The 16,128-nt window shown below is 53.1% G+C and overlaps 1 protein-coding gene across 3 annotated transcripts; it reads right to left on the bottom strand.

Moving 5' to 3' along the window:
• Window positions 1-2,071: 2,071 nt before the first annotated feature.
• Window positions 2,072-8,611, bottom strand: ZBTB9 (zinc finger and BTB domain containing 9). Of its 3 annotated transcripts, none has more exons than XM_083493738.1 (2): window positions 8,537-8,611; window positions 2,072-7,017 (listed from the first exon to the last, which is right to left on the bottom strand). In XM_083493738.1, the coding sequence occupies exon 2, from the start codon at window positions 6,992-6,994 to the stop codon at window positions 5,663-5,665; it is 1,332 nt and encodes a 443-aa protein (XP_083349864.1). In that variant the 5' UTR covers window positions 6,995-7,017; window positions 8,537-8,611; the 3' UTR covers window positions 2,072-5,662. The 3 variants fall into 3 exon arrangements, with proteins under 3 accessions (XP_083349864.1, XP_083349863.1, XP_083349862.1); XM_083493737.1 differs by lacking the exon at window positions 8,537-8,611 and adding an exon at window positions 8,258-8,432 and having other exon boundaries at window positions 3,988-7,017; XM_083493736.1 differs by lacking the exon at window positions 8,537-8,611 and adding an exon at window positions 7,204-7,537 and having other exon boundaries at window positions 3,988-7,017.
• Window positions 8,612-16,128: the final 7,517 nt, after the last annotated feature.

Genomic DNA, 16,128 nt, shown 5'->3' with positions numbered 1-16,128 from the left:
AAGTTACAGACGCTTCAGATTACAGACGCTTCAGGTAACAGACTCCACTAACCCAGAAATAGTACCTTGGGTTAAGAACTTTGCTTCAGGATGAGAACAGAAATTGTGTGGTGGCATCAGCGGGAGGCTCCTGGTACCTCAGGTTAAGAACAGTTTCAGGATAAGAATGGAGCTCCAGAACGGATTACTGTATTTTTCACTCTATAGGACGCACTTTCCCCCTCCAAAAATGAAGGGAAGATGTGTGTGCGTCCTATGGAGCAAATGCAGGCTTTCGCTGAAGCCCGGAGAGTGAGAGGGGTCGGTGTGCACTGACCCCTCTCGCTCTCCAGGCTTCAGGAAGCTATCCGCAAGCCTTCAAAGTGCAGCGGGAGTTCCTGTCGGGCTCCGAAGGCTTGCGGATAGCAGCCCGAAGCCCGGGAGCGCAGCGCTGCGCTCCCCGGGCTTCGGGCAGCTATCCGCAGCGCTTGCCACCGCTCCCGGACCTGTTCTGGGGGCTGGGAAAGCTCGGGCTTCCCCCGCCCCAGACCCGCGGCTAAAAACGAAGCCGCGCGCAGCCTCTCCCGGCTGGAGAGGTTGTGCGTGGCTAAAGAGGAAGCCAAGACAGCCAGCAGGATGGATCCCGCTGGCTGTCTTGGCTTCTTTGCTCTTTGGGGCTGGGGGAGGGAAATAAAAATGTTTTTATTCCCCCCCCCCCAAATAAAAACTAGGTGCGCCCTATGGTCCGGTGCGCCCTATAGAGCGAAAAATAAGGTAAGTTCTTAACCCGAGGTACCACTGTACTACTCCCTTCCAGTTTGGTCTGTTCCTTTTGAACAGGCTGTACCCCTCAGCTTCCACGTTCCAGTCATGAATCTCATTGTTAGGGAATCATTCTGCCAGAAACAGAGGAGGTTCCAGAAAATTCATTTACATATGGGAGTGGCACTCTAAGCATGCATGGCTCTGGCTGGTAGTGCCAATAAGAAAGAGGAACTCTCAGTTTCGTTTTTTGCAGACGGCAAATGTCTACCCAACGAGTGCTGCCTGTAAATTCTGCTTTGCTGGGACTGCTGATGGACACCATTGCTGGAAAGAGAGACTTTTAACTCAAAGCGTGCCATTATAGCTGTTTGCTTTCAGACTCTGTGAGTGATTCATCTCTAAGAATAACTTCAGTTACTGTTCACTGTTTCCAAGGAAAAACTCTTCTAAACAATTGAAAGCATGTTACTGAGGTGCCTTCACACAAGTATCTACGAGCAGAGAAAGTGTAACGAACCTTTAATATTCATTCCAGCAGGTTTCAGTAATGCCTTCTGAGTCATATTTGCCACCCTGTAGTGGAAGCGCCAATTTGTCTTGCTGAACTGAAACCATGAGTCGCTCCCTCCAGCTGCTTGCTTCTTGTACAGTCATACCTCGGGTTGAAGTTGCTTCAGGTTGAGCGTTTTCAGGTTGCGCTCCGTGGCGAGCCAGAAGTAACGGAACACGTTACTTCCGGGTTTTGCCGCTCACGCATGTGCTGACGCTCAAAATGACGTCACGCACATTCACAGAAGCGGCAAATCGTGACCCATTGCGTTTGCTTCAGGTTGCGAACGGGGCTCCGGAACAGATCCCGTTCGCGTCCAGAGATACCACTGTAGTTTCTTGCCCTTTATCGGGTTTCTGGAGCATCGCCTCAGTTTCCTGTGCATCAATGAGGCTAGAAATCCCCAGTACCAGGAGTTCTTCTGTCTTCTGCAATATCATCTCCTTCCCCCTCAAGATCTAGTTCAAAGCTCTCCTCATCAGGTTTGCGAGACTCTGCAAATGTTCTTGTCACTGGCCTAGTCATATGGAACTCCCTGCCACTGGAGATTCAGCAGACGCCTTCTGGGCTGACTTTTAAAACGCCTCCCAAAGACTGTTCAACCAAGCCTACGCAGGCAGCTAAGAATACATGGTCTTTGGAGGTTTTTAATTTCTCTCTTTTTTCCACTCATTACAATTTTTTGTTTGGGTTTTGTGTTCTTACATTGCTGTAAACCACTTTAGGATAAAGCGGCATATAAATATTTTTATAAACCAATAAATGATTGTCAGACAATGCGACTAGAAGTGTGTTTATTTGCTCCAAGCGAGACCTGCCATGAAGACCCCCCCCCCCCCAGGATGGGCTTGTTCCTTGTGGGCCTCTGGGATATCTGACCCCCCCCCCACGCGCCTCTGGCCATTCCACAGCTACTGACTCTTTGTCATTTTGCTCCCCCCTTTCATTAATATACCGGGTGGTCCTCCCCGCCCCCAGCATTTGCTTCTCATTGCTTTGGTTCTGCTGCTGATGGCACTGGATGTTCTAGCAGGCAGTGAGAGAAGCAACACGCGATGCAGAAAGGTGTCTAGCTGAAACACAGAAAACCAGTTTTAGCACCAGAACTGAGTGCACCCTCATCTTATTTTATTTTAAATAAATCTTCATGCCCTGGGCAGCTTCCGCCTCCTGCAGACTTCCAAACAAACCTTTCTCCTTTTTTGACATCTATGCTGCTCCTGCTCAGAACAGCAGGGCCCTGAATTTCTCCACCCGCCATAAACCCCCCACCATGGAAGAATTAAGTCTTTTCAGGCTTTTCCTGTACTGTCCAGCCATACCTAAAGGTAAAGGGACCCCTGACCGTTAGGTCCAGTTGCGGACAACTCTGGGGTTGCGGCGCTCATCTCGCTTTATTGGCCGAGGGAGCCGGCGTGCAGCTTCCGGGTCATGTGGCCAGCAGGACTAAGCTGCTTCTGGCGAACCAGAGCAGCGCACGGAAATGCCGTTTGCCTTCCCGCCGGAGTGGTACCTATTTATCTACTTGCACTTTGATGTGCAACTGCTAGGTTGGTAGGAGCTGGGAACTCGCCCCGTTGCAGGGATTTGAACCGCCAACCTTCTGATCGGCAAGCCCTAGGCTCTGTGGTTTAAACCACAGTGCCACCCGCATCCCACACCAGCCATACCTAGGCCGCCATAAAAAGCCAGGTCGCAGAGGGGCGACATAGGAGATCCCAAATAAACAGCAAGAAGAACTTTCTGACAGTGGAAGCGATTCCTTGGGAAGGAGGTGGGTTCTCATGGAATCGGAGAGTTGTAAAGGACTCCCAAGGGCCATCCAGGCCAACCCCCTGCAATGAACGCCCAGGTACCTGGGGGTGGGGTTTGCAACCAACACCAAGACCCACACTTTCACTGCCACCTCCATGGAACAATGGCGGCCAGAAGCCAGGGCTCCTTGGCACCATTCAAGGTGTTGCTTTTGACCTGCTTTTAGAATCACGGAGCTGGAAGGGACTCCAAGGGTCATCTAGTCCAACCGCCTGCAAGGCAAAAAGCCTCTCCTGGGGAGACGCCTTCCTCAACTGTGTCTGCCTTTGGATGGTGAAAGTGAGCCGCCCCAGCAAGAGAAGCCCTCCAGGGACAGAGGCGGCCAGGGAGCAGTCAGGGGGCGACTGGTTTCTTCTGCCTGTATTTCCCTCTAGAACCTGCCGGTGACATCTGAAAAGGCTGAATGCCGGAAGATACAGGGCAGATGTGTGTAAACCATGGGACTGGCTCCCACAAGAGACAGGGATGGCCACCAATTAGGCAAATTAACGGAGGATCGGGGCCACACCCCCCCATGGCTCATTTCTCCGTCTGTGACCAGGAGCTCTGGGTCTGAAGGGTCGCTTCTAGCTGGGGAGAGGGTTGCGGCAGTCTGGCCCTGCTCTGGGGCTCCTTCCCTTTGGGGCAGGTGCTTCGCCGCAATGCAAGCAGGATGCTGACCCAGAGGAGCCACTGGCCTGATCTGGCTGCAGGGGTCCTCTGTGCCTTTGGCATTCCTCAAAAAGCCGCCCCCTGCTGGAAGGGGCTCCTTCGTAATTGTTGCGTTATATTGTTGGGAATCTTCTCCCTGGGTCTGAACCTCATTTCGTGGGAGAGGGCCCTCTCCCGTGGTTTTTGTGTCCTTGTATTTTTCACTTCTCTCTCTCTCTCTCTCTCTCTTTATGTAATAAATTAAGCTAAACTTTCAAAAGAAAAGGGGGAAAAGACCTGTCCTGCCCCGTCTCCAGGATCTCTGCTCCCTACCAATCTCCACCCCACAATTTAATAGCAAAAACAGCTTTGGGGCTGCCTGTGCAGGGACGTTTTCAAGGTGTGATGTTTGGTTCTGCTTTCATCTCTCTTGGAAGCCGCCCAGAGTGGATGGGGCAACCCAGAATACAGAATAAAATAATAAACATAGTTAGTATTTCTACATCCAGTCTGCTTCCCCCTCTGCAGTTCTGGGAAGCTTTGGAAGTCAGCATAGTATCACAGAGTCAGAAGAGACCATCAGGGTCACGCAGCCCAGCCCAGCCCAAGAATCCTTCTTTGACCAACGTGGGACTCAAACCCAAGAATCTCGCGCTCCACTGACTGAGTTATCCCAGCTTATGAACACGGGGGGGGGGGGGTGAGAAGCCACCCTAGACAAAGTCAAGGCCATTGGGTCTGGTGAACCCAGGGCTGCTGACACTGGCTGGCAGCAGCACTGCTGGATTTTGGACCTGGGGCCTGGAGATGCTGGGGACTGAGCGCCTGCTGCCGCACTACAGTCCTGCGGTTCCCACTGAGACAGACCCTCTCCCTCCTGTCCTTCTGCACACAGCTGTGGGGCATGTGGGGCACCTGCAGCCTGCCGGCTCTTCTGTGAAGAGGGCGCTGGAGACCCCCTGGCTGCCGGCTGCCCTCCCTGCAGCCCCAAGGGCCAGACCCCTGGGCCGGCAGCAGGAAGGCCAGGAGGAACCCGAGGGGCTCCTCTTCCCACCAAGCCCTTCCCCAGCCAAACCTCTCCTGGCCAGGTCCTCTCAGAAGCAGCTTCCAGAAAGGCTAGGCAGCTCATTCTTACGTGGGGAAATCATAGGAGGGCAGAACAGCAGGGAGGGTTGCAGCCAGGGGCCCCGGGAATCTGGGACAGACGCGCTTTGGGGCACAGCGAGGCGGGAGGCACAGGGCCAACCAAAATGGATGTGACGGAGGAAGAGGAAGAGCAGGGCAAGGCCACAAGGGAGCCTCCATGTCCAGAGCCAGTCCACCGGAAGACCAGGGAGGGCAGCAGCCGGGGAGGCCTCTCTCAGCCCCCCGTCTCCCCCTGGAGCCGTTGGAGGGGCTGAACGAGAGCAGCTTTCCACGTCCTCATCCAGCAGCCAGTTTGTGTGAATGGTGAGATGTCGATTTCAAAATTGTGCATTGAACTGGATTTTAAATGGTGTCCAGACAGAGGCAGAGAAGTGGGGGGTGCGCAGATGCCACCTGGGGGCAGCAGGGACTCCCCCCCCAAAGAAGGTGGGGCAGGAAGAGCAGGCCTGTACGAGGCCCCACAGCTTACATGCCTGGGAAGGGGGGACTGTCCAGGAAGGCGAGAGCCCTCTTGATGGAGCCCCCCCTCCCCATCACCTGGGGCTTAACCCTTCGCTCCCTGCCTTTCACGCCAGCCTGATCCCCAAAGTGGCGGGGCTGGCGAAGGGGGGTCTTTGGGCGTGTCTATGCCATCGCCCCCCAGCACAGGGTGAGGTGCCCTGCCCACCACACGTACTCTGGCCCCCTGACCCCCAAACCCGCCTCTGTGCCCCCAAGAGGGTCCACAGGGATTCCCATCCCTCCATCCATCTCTGGGTGGGCCTCTCCCCCCTGCTTCTACTTGTAGGTCCAGCAGGCGGTGGCCCACCCCTGCCCCTTGCAGATCTCCTTGTGCTTGAGGAAGCAGCTCTGGACGCGGAACTTGCGCCCGCAGTCCTCGCAGGCGTACAGGTTGCCGTCGTGCGTCTTCATGTGCTCGGTAAGGTGGTGCTTGAGCTTGAATTTCTTGTTGCAGACGGAGCAGCCAAAGGGGCGCAGGCTGAAGGTCAGCATGATGTGGCGGTCCCGCTTGGGCTTGACCGCAAAGCGCTTCCCGCACAGGCAGCCAAACTTCTTGCCGTCGGGCGCAGACATCAGCTTGACGGGCGCGTGAACCACCTGTCCGTGCACGGCGTGCGCCAGGATCTCGTTGCCATGGAGGTCCACGGGCTTCCACGAGCTCTCGGGGAAGGCCACCGAGTCCGCCTTTGCCGAGAAGCCGCCGCCGGGGCCGCTGGACGAGGATGCCGCCGGGGCACCAGGGAGCAGGTAGCTGACCTCGCCGCTCTCCTGGATCTCGGCCGGGCACAGCCCCGACACGGCCAGCGGCCTGCCCAGAGACTTGAAGAAGCCAGCCTCCGACAGGCACGAGCTGCTGCCGGCCCCGCCTAGCACCGAGGCCGAGGCGGCCGCCTCCTCGGCGTCAAAGCGCTCCTGCTTGATGTAGAAGACCTTGGGGGACTCGTGAGACGAGGCAAAGGGCGGCTCCTTGACTCGGCTCTCCTCGGCCTTGGCCGGCCCGTCGGTGGAGCCGCTGCAGATCTGCGCCTGGTGCTCCTCATCCTCCTCCTCCTCGTCCTCCTCCTCGTCAGGCGGCACGCGGATCTTCAGGACCTCGCTGTCGGGGCAGGTGCGCCGCCGCCGCCCAGGAGCCTCGGCTTCGGCCTCGTCCCTGGAGCCAAAGTAGTTGCTGCTGCTGGGCGACTGGCTCTCGCTGGCGCGGCTGGACCAAGGCCGGCAGGCGCCGCCCTCCAGCTCCTTGAGGATGCCTGAGCACTGGTCCACCACCTGCCACATCTGGAGGCCACTGGCCACCAGCAGGTGGCTGGGCAGGGCCTCCAGGAGCAGCTTGAGGCGCCCCGAGTAGATGAGCTGCAGGAGGTTCTCAAAGGCGTCCGGCTCGATGACGCCGGGCAGCACGATGCAGTTGGTGTCGTGCAGGAGCAGCTTGTCGTGGAAGTAGGGCGAGGAGGCGGCCAGGACGCTCTTGTGCGCCTGGAAGACGCGGCCCTGGACGTGGATGGCGATGTCGCAGAACTTGCCCTCCAGGCGGTGCTTGTTGAGCGACTCCAGCAGGACGGCGGCGTAGTGAGGGAACTCAATCTGCACGCTGCGCGTCTCGGGCTCCATGGCCACGGGGGAAACAGGCGCCGCTGCAAGGAGGAGGAGCAGGGAGAGGGTGAGGGGCCAAGGGGGGAGGAGAGGGCACAGGGGGCTCCGCAGGCCAGGCAGCCGCCTGCCGGGGGGGGGGGGAGGGAGCCCAAGGGTCATCTAGCCCAACCCCCACAAGAGGCTTGCTTTATGAACTGTATTGCAGGGGGCTGGGCTCCTTTCCAAACCTTTCTGTCTCCTCTGCTGCTGCCTTGTCTCGGAAGCCTGGGCAGCCGCCCAGCAGGGATTCCTGATGATACAAGGTGTTGGGATAACAAACCATAAAACAACATTGTGATGCCCCCCTTTGGGAACACTGCCTTCTGTAGGTGGCCACGGGCAGCCACAAGTTTGGCCAGGAGTTCCCTGTTTGACAGAAATCATATTTCTCTTTCGGAGGCTTCTGGCTGGACAAATTTTGGAGCCTCCTTGAGTCTGTTCATTTTCTAGTGCTGATTTGTGGGTTCATTTGTCTGTTTTACAGCACTGTTGCTGATATTTCACAGTGCTCCTAATTGTGTTCTGTGATTTGCAACAATGTGATTTGTTTATTTCTGTTAAAGTAAGCTGCTTTGAGCTTTCAGTAAACAAAAAATGGCATGTAGGCACATTCAATAATTTACACAGAGAGAGGAATTGGTGGGGACCTCGAGGGTCATCTTTTAAAATATTTTACTGCAAGCCGCCCAGAGTGGTTGGGGAAACCATGTCAGATGGGAGGCACATAAGTAATAAAACCTTGTCCAGCCCCCTAGATAACCTTCAGGGTCCCTTCTGACCCTACATTTCTACGCTCCTCAGCTGCTGCTGCTGCTGCCTGGCCTCCGGTGAAGCTCCAGGATCTCTCCAGCCACTGAAGCAGGACGGGGCAGGAGGAGAACCACCCAGACTGAGTCCAGAATAGAATAAGGGGAGGGGTCTTCTTTTGCTGTTTACTTATTGACTTGTTTTCATCTTGTATATTATTATGTGAAACACCCTGAGATCTTAATGTATTTATTTTAATTCAGGAGTGTACGCACGACAATGGAGGCGTTCCACAACCGAGGTTCCACTGTAATAATATTAATAATAAAAGCACCCTGCCTATCAGAGACGGAGGCGCCTTTGGGGCTGTGGTCTCTGCTCGCGGAGTCTTTGCTTCTCTCTTCTCGCCCCATCTTTCAAGGGGAATCTCTGCGACTTAATGTGCCTATATGCTCCCCCCCCCTCTTTCTTTGCATTTCCACTATTTACTGTTACCGTGAGATTGGGCAGCGCACAGACCTTCAGCCAGCAGGCGACTCGGGAGCCAATTATGCGAGTTCATATCTGCGCACCCCCCCCCCAAGTAGTCCTCCCTCCAGTCCTCCCTTCTCTTTACTGATTGGCCCTGGGCTCAGCGGCCGGCACTCTGCGCGTGCTCAGGGGCGCCCTCGCTCCGGCCCCTCCCCCTGGGAGGACGACGCGGCGCGCCAAGGGGCGGGGCCAGAGGCTCCCGAGGCTCCTCCCCCCGCCGCCTCCCCGCCGCCGCCGCCTCACCTCGCCCGCCGCCGCCGCCGCCGCCGCCTTCCCTTCCTTCCTTCCGCCTTCCTTCCTTCCTTCCTTCCGCCCGACGGAAGCGGCTGAGCCGGAGCGAGAGGCGCCCCGCCCTCGGGCCTCCTCCGCGCCCAATCGGAAGCTGCGAGGGCGCTGGCTCGGATTGGCGCCCGGCTCGGACGCCCCGCCTCCTTCAGGCAGTTTAGCCAACCGGGGAGGTGGTCGAGTCCCGCCCCTTGTACTGTCGGCCCGCCTCTCCCGTCAGCCGGAAGAACAGGACCCGGATGCGGATCTGGACTCTGATTGGCTGCGCTCTTCGACTTAGGCGGGAGCTGCTTTGATGAGTTCGTCCTTCAATTAGGCAAACCAGCAGCGCAGGGGCGGGACCGGGAGAAGCGCTGCGCCTTCCCATTGGACGCGGCTCCCGGGAGGGCGGGACGGGCAGGAGGCGGCGGCCCTTCCTGGTCGCCTGCGCAGCTTTCTAGTCCTCAGCGAGAGCGAAGGAGGCTGGCTGCGGGGAGGGGATCCGGAGCGAGTCAAAGGAGATTAGGACTCTGGGGACTCTTTACTAGTAGTTGTTGTCTATAGACCCCCCTCATCACAGGGGCGATTTGAAAGCAAAAGGAAAACACAAAAGAAAATCTGTTGCAAGCTTTGCAAAGGTAAAGGGACCCCTGACCATTTGGTCCAGTCGTGGCTGACTCTGGGGTTCCAGTTACAGATAGGTAGCCGTGTTGGTCTGCCATAGTCATGCACACTCAGTGTATCTGAAGAAGTGTGCATGCACACGAAAGCTCATACCAAGAACTAACTTAGTTGGTCTTTAAGGTGCTACTGGAAGGAATTTTTTTATTTTGACTCTGGGGTGTTAGCGGAAAAATCCGAGGGCTCCCTTGGACAAAAACAAAGACACCAACTAGGATTACTTGGAGCAAATCAGCAGCCTGTAGGCTTGGCCTTTACTGATCTGTTGCAACAGGGTGCTCCCCTCACTTGCAGGAGAGAGGAAGGACCCAGAAAAATGGTCTGCAAGGCCTTATAAAGACTTTTGAAATTCCCATCCTGTAGATCAAGCCCACCCCCAGAAACATCATACATATATCACAGAAGGGGTGTAACCTAAGACCACCCCTCAGATACATCACACCTACATCACAAAAAAGGCGGTCCAAAATAGAATTTTTAATATTGTTTTTCTCCCTTTTTTGTTTATCTCCTGGCTGGCAGGTTCCTTGATTGGATTTCCTGGGTAGCCTGGCCAGTCTTTTGTAATGATAAATACTTCGTTCCTGGGCCAGGTCACAGGCTCACACCCTATTCAAACATGAGACATACCCTTAAGACAGGATTTGTGAAGGAAAAGACAATGGGGAGGCTTTTCCGGTTTGACCTTGCAGAGAAAACATTTGTTCAGTTTAGGAATCAAAAAGGTTCCAGGTTGGACTTCCTGTGCTGATCTATATATGTGCTTGGTTGGTACTCTTATGAACATTATCATATATTTAAGAGCATAAAATTCCTATTACAGGGTTGCGGCAAATGTTATGTGCAAATGGCTTTAGATACCTCTTAGGTCCATATACCATATATTCAACCAAAAAACAGCAACAATTTGTTATTGACATAGGATGGACATATTGGCTGGACATATTCTAATGGAAATTATGGGGGGGGCACATCTTTAAAGTTGTTAAATGTTACAAATATTATGCCTGAATGTATTCTTTCAACTTGACAGCTTAGGTAAGTTACCTAGCTTTAAAAAATCATAAAATCAACTCCTTTGCCATTTTCCTCTATTCCAACGCTATTTTGCCCTTGGAAAAGGGACTCCAGGAAGTGCCCAGAGGTGACAATTGCTGAGCTGATTGTTTACAGGTGATGGATGAAGTTTATTCTAGTACACCTGATTTGAAGGACATGCCAAATCCTGCCTGGCCTTCCTGGTTTGTGGATGGTAGCAGCTTTCTGGAGGGAGGCCAACGAAAAGCGGGGTACGCTGTAGTAGCCCTGGAAGGGGAAATCATTGAAGCCTCCCCACTTCCCCCTTCTTCATCCGCTCAGCTTGCTGAAATTGTTGCTCTAACCCATGCACTACAGTTGGCTGAAGGCATAGACATTAATATATATACTGACTCAAAATATGCTTTTCTTACCCTGCATGCCCACGGAGCACTTTGGAAGGAGCGTGGCATGCTCACATCAAAGGGGAGCCAGGTGCAGCACCCCCAAGCCCTTATGGATCTTTTAACTGCAGTATGGGCTCCCAGCCAAGTGGCTGTGATACATTGCTATGGACATCGAACTGGACTAAGTGATACGGCCAGGGGCAATCGCCTAGCCGATAAAACAGCTAAACAAGCAGCTAGACAACAGGCACCTGCTCTCTTCCTGGGATCCCTGATACCAGAGAAGATTGCGGATACTAGCCTTAGACCACCATACACCACACAGGAGCGACAAATGGCAGAAGCTGAGAAGTTGGCAACTACTGATGAGGGATGGTATCTTACCCCTGACAACCGCCTATGGGTGCCAGAGTCCCTGGGCCCCCAAGCTGTGCATCGGTACCATGACTCCTGTCACGTGGGGCCCAATGCCACGTGGGACCCAAAGATCTTGGGAGCGGTTACTATATATCCAAGGTGTACCAGTTAGCTTCTCAGGCCTCAAGGCGTTGTGTCCTCTGCCAGAAAAAGAATCCCAGAACAGGACCCTTACCTCCTTCCGGAATTCAACATCAAGGGACAGCTCCATTGGGGGACTTAGTTATTGATTTCACTGAACTGCCCAGGTGTGGCTTATACCATTATGTCTTAGTGGCTGTCTGCACTTACACAGGATGGGTGGAAGCTTGGCCCACGAAATCAGAAGGGGCTTCAGAGGTCACCAGGTGCCTGCTACGTGAAATAATTCCCCGTTACGGCCTGCCCCGGTCTATGGGATCTGATAATGGCCCTGCATTTGTGCATAAAGTCCTGCAAGAACTGGCTGAAATTTTGCAGATTAACTGGAAACTTCACACAGCCTACAGGCCTCAAAGCTCTGGGAAAGTTGAACGTATGAATAGGACTTTGAAAAACCAGCTGTCAAAACTAACCCAAGAAACGAACTCAAATTGGGTTAGCATGTTGCCTCTCGCATTGCTTCGCGTTCGAAGTATTCCCGCTAAGCATAGTCATCGGAGTCCTTTTGAATTAATGTTTGCTAGGCCCCTGCCTTATGTGCAAATGATATCTCCACATTCAACTCATGATATGCATATTGAAAACTATTTGCAGTCTCTCTCGCGTGTGTTTTCTTCTCTCAACAGGTGGCAATTTGCCAGGACGCCTTGCTCCTTGGTTGAGCCGCTCCCTTCGTTTTTACCGGGTGATGAGGTCTGGATACGTGATTGGGCCCAGACGCCGCTCCAGCCCTGTTGGAAAGGACCACACATCGTCTTGCTTTCTACTCCCACGGCTGTTAAAGTCTCCGGCATAGCTCCTTGGATACATCATACCCATGTAAAGAAGGCCTTCTCGGATTGGACTGTTACACCGCATCAACAAGAGCCGCTTCGACTCACCATTTCCAGACGTGCTCCAGACTGCGCTCCAGCTCCTGCAACCAGCGTGGATTGAAAGGGGACATTTTCTTTCCTTTCCTTTTGCATAACTGAACTTTATTGAAGGTACCTGGGTCGGGTTTGCTTTACGCCACCCCTGCAGAGGAGGGTGTCTAGTGGGTCTTTTCTTTCAGCGTAATTACACCCCAGCCCACTCTCTGGCACTTACCTAAGCCCCTCCCCGTGCATAAAATGGCTCAGATACAACTGTTGGTACCCGTGCTGGTATTTTTGTTGCCTTTGACCTTTGAAATGCCAATACCACTCACGCTGACCAGACAACTGCCTCAATCGTGGGGGGCCCACCACACAAATAATAAGTGGGTTCAGGTTGCTGAGATGGTTGCGTTCTCTGCGAATTGGACCAATTGTGCCGTCTGCACCCTGGCCCCTGTAGATGCTCTGGGAGGAATGCCACTCCTCCCTGTGCCTTGGAATGAGTCCTTGGTCACAACTCCACTTGTTGCCTTCCAGCCTCTGGGCAACCATTCTTCTTTATGGAATCATTCCGTCCCTTTCCTGGTTCACCGGATCACTGGCTGCCTTTGTGTCAACAAATCGAATGACGCCAGTAACGCTCAGGCCTATGTGGGCACTTCCCACTGTGATCGTACCTTCCCAGCCCCAACAAACATGCCTGAGTCCGAGACAGGAACTTTTTCTGGTTCCAATTTGACTGCATGCCTGGCCCGCTTGCTGAGAGGCACCATAACTGCCCATGGTCAGGATGTTTACTGGGTGTGTGGCAGGAAGGCCTATCAAGGGCATCCTGATCAAATTTGCAGATGACACCAAACTGGGAGGGGTGGCTAACACCCCAGAGGACAGGATCACACTTCAAAACGACCTTGACAGATTAGAGAACTGGGCCAAAACAAACAAGATGAATTTTAACAGGGAGAAATGTAAAGTATTGCACTTGGGCAAAAGAAATGAGAAGCACAAATACAAGATGGGTGACACCTGGCTTGAGAGCAGTACATGTGAAAAGGATCTAGGAGTCTTGGTTGACCACAAACTTGACATGAGCCAACAGTGTGACGCGGCAGCTAAAAAAGCCAATGCAATTCTGGGTTGCATCAATAGGAGTATAGCATCTAGATCAAGGGAAGTAATAGTGCCACTGTATTCTGCTCTGGTCAGACCTCACCTGGAGTACTGTGTCCAGTTCTGGGCACCACAATTCAAGAAGGACACTGACAAACTGGAACGTGTCCAGAGGAGGGCAACGAAAATGGTCAAAGGCCTGGAAACGATGCCTTATGAGGAACGGCTAAGGGAGCTGGGCGTGTTTAGCCTGGAGAAGAGGAGGTTAAGGGGTGATATGATAGCCATGTTCAAATATATAAAAGGATGTCACATAGAGGAGGGAGAAAGGTTGTTTTCTGCTGCTCCAGAGAAGCGGACACGGAGCAATGGATCCAAACGACAAGAAAGAAGATTCCACCTAAACATTAGGAAGAGCTTCCTGACAGTAAGAGCTGTTTGACAGTGGAATTTGCTGCCAAGGAGTGTGGTGGAGTCTCCTACTTTGGAGGTCTTTAAGCAGAGGCTTGACAACCATATGTCAGGAGTGCTCTGATGGTGTTTCCTGCTTGGCAGGGGGTTGGACTCGATGGCCCTTGTGGTCTCTTCCAACTCTTCTATGATTCTATGCCCTCCCAAGAGGATGGTACGGGGTCTGTTTTCCAGCCTACTTAATACCCCCCATGTGGATTCCTGACCAGATTGCCTCTGCACTCCCTAGAAGGAGGCACTCGACTGACCTGGCAACAATTGCAGGTGGGAGTTCCCAGAATTGGGGCAAAAATCAGTGGCCTCCAGAAAGGATACTGGCCCATTATTCTCCAGCCTCATGGAATCGGGGAGAGAAAATCTCTGGGGCAAGGGGGGCTGATCTAGAACTTGAACCGCATAATCAGACTCCAGGCAGTGGTAGAGATTGTTGCTAACACAACAGTCACGGCCCTTAGGCTAATTGCCACGCAATTGGATGAGACACGCGTTTCTCTCAGTCCGCTTAGCGTTGGACTTTCTTCTGGCGCAATATGGCGGCTTTTGTGCAGCGTTAAATCTCACAGGTGGGGCCTGTTGCTTTAACATCTCTGATCATGGTGAGGCCATTCGCAATTTGGCAGCAGGACTTGAAACAGTGGCCCATATTCCTACCGAAACCTGGGAGGGATGGGACATGTCATGGCTTGACTGGTTGCCAAACCTAGGATGGGCAAAAGGCCTGTTTTTGCTGCTGCTTGGCCCACTGTTCATCTTGCTAATTTTTTGCTTTTCTGTACCTTGCCTGCTGCAATGCTTGCATACAATGACACGCAATATGATTTCACGCATGCTTCGCCCCCAGATTATAGCTCTGACCCGAGTATATCAGCCTGTGCCTTCCTGGGATGAGCCTTGAAGGCTGCCCAAAATTGAGAGGTGTGGAATGAAGGGGTAGTTAGGGTTACCCCAGAAAGCCCTAAAAACTGTTTGTGAATCCCCCCCCCCAGCCAGGCCTCGGCGTACGCATTTTAAAACTGCATTTTCCTCTAAGACAAAAAGCATGAGCTAAGCAGTCCTCTCTGTAACAAAAACGCTGTAACAAACCTACAGCTGAGAACAGTGAAGCTTTTCGCTTCCCAGATCCAAGATAACCTTGTCCTGGTACATTGACTTGCAACATACTTCCGGGAGCAGAGCCAGAGAACGAAAAGCAACATTTCTATGTAAGAATCTGTGAAGGGGGAGAGGGAAGGAGGGGGTTTGGAGAACAGGATAAAAACCTGATGTAAAATGCTTTTTGCTGCGGCCTGTCTTTTGTGAACTGAATCACACAGGTGCCTCTGCCCCCCCCCCCCCCATGGCAGAATAAAACACTCTTTCTCTGGATTAACCCCTTGGTGTCGTTTGGCTCCTTTTGTCTCTGCTCGGGTACAACAATTTTTCCTACCCATGGATTAAAAAGGCTACATACCAAGGAGAGCCTAATCCCATCCCCAAACTTGCCAAGGGGCCAGCCATGCAAAGGAAGTTCTGTTTTACTTTGGGTGGTGGGACTTCAGAAGTGTTTGCCTATGCTAATCTAACACCTGGGTCTTGCCCTGACATGTCTGCTTATGCTGATGTTGTACCAAGGACTTGTCTGGACATGTTTGCCAAGGTTAACCCCTCCCCTTTGAACTGTATTCTGGGATATGGTGGGAAAGTCTTAAAAAGTCGTCACCCCATCCTCGGGGTTCAAAATTCCTCTTTGACCCTGTTGCGCAATAAACTTTGGTCTACAGCTATTTGCTCCGGTTGGTGGCTGGACTCCTTCCTTTATTCTGGCTCTGCCCAACCAGTTGGGGGACTGAGCAGCCTCCCACCTAGATTCTTCCGTAACAGTATGTTGTTTGTTACTATGGTGTGTATTTTTGCTTGGATGAACCCCCCAACTCACAAACAAGCCCTGACACAACCAGCATGTTTTTCTCCTCTGAAACACAGCTAAACTTTTATCTCTTCGTACATAAGAACATAATAGCCTGTTCAGGAGTCTCTGGCGAGGTGCTGTGGCAGCTTTTTGCAGGAAGGAGTTCAACAGGAGTAGCCCATCTTTCCTGGCGGGCCATTTCTGCATGTTTTGGCCTTGCTAGCAAAGCCACATCATGCAAGAGTTGGTTGCTGAGAGCCCTTGAAGCCTCCTCTGACCACAAGGCTCCCAATGCTATCATGGCTGAAGCTTTCCTGCTGCAGCCACAGTTAAAGTCCTCCCGTTGCCACAGGATCCTTTCCAGAAGGGCCAAACTCTAGCTCAAGCCACCTATTTCCCTTACCCCTGAAGAAGAAGAAGAAGAGGAGGAGGAGTTTGGATTTGATATCCTGCTTTATCACTACCAGAAGGAGTCTCAAAGCGGCTAACAATCTCCTTTCCCTTCCTCCCCCACAACAAACCCTCTGGGAGGTGAGTGGGGCTGAGAGACTTCAGAGAAGGGTGACTGGCCCAAGGTCACCC

Source organism: Podarcis liolepis (genome assembly GCF_965112155.1).
Source record: "Podarcis liolepis genome assembly, chromosome: 2".
Taxonomy (NCBI): domain Eukaryota; kingdom Metazoa; phylum Chordata; class Lepidosauria; order Squamata; family Lacertidae; genus Podarcis; species Podarcis liolepis.
Note: the sequence above shows the minus strand (reverse complement) of the source record. Positions and strands in the feature narration are given on the sequence as shown.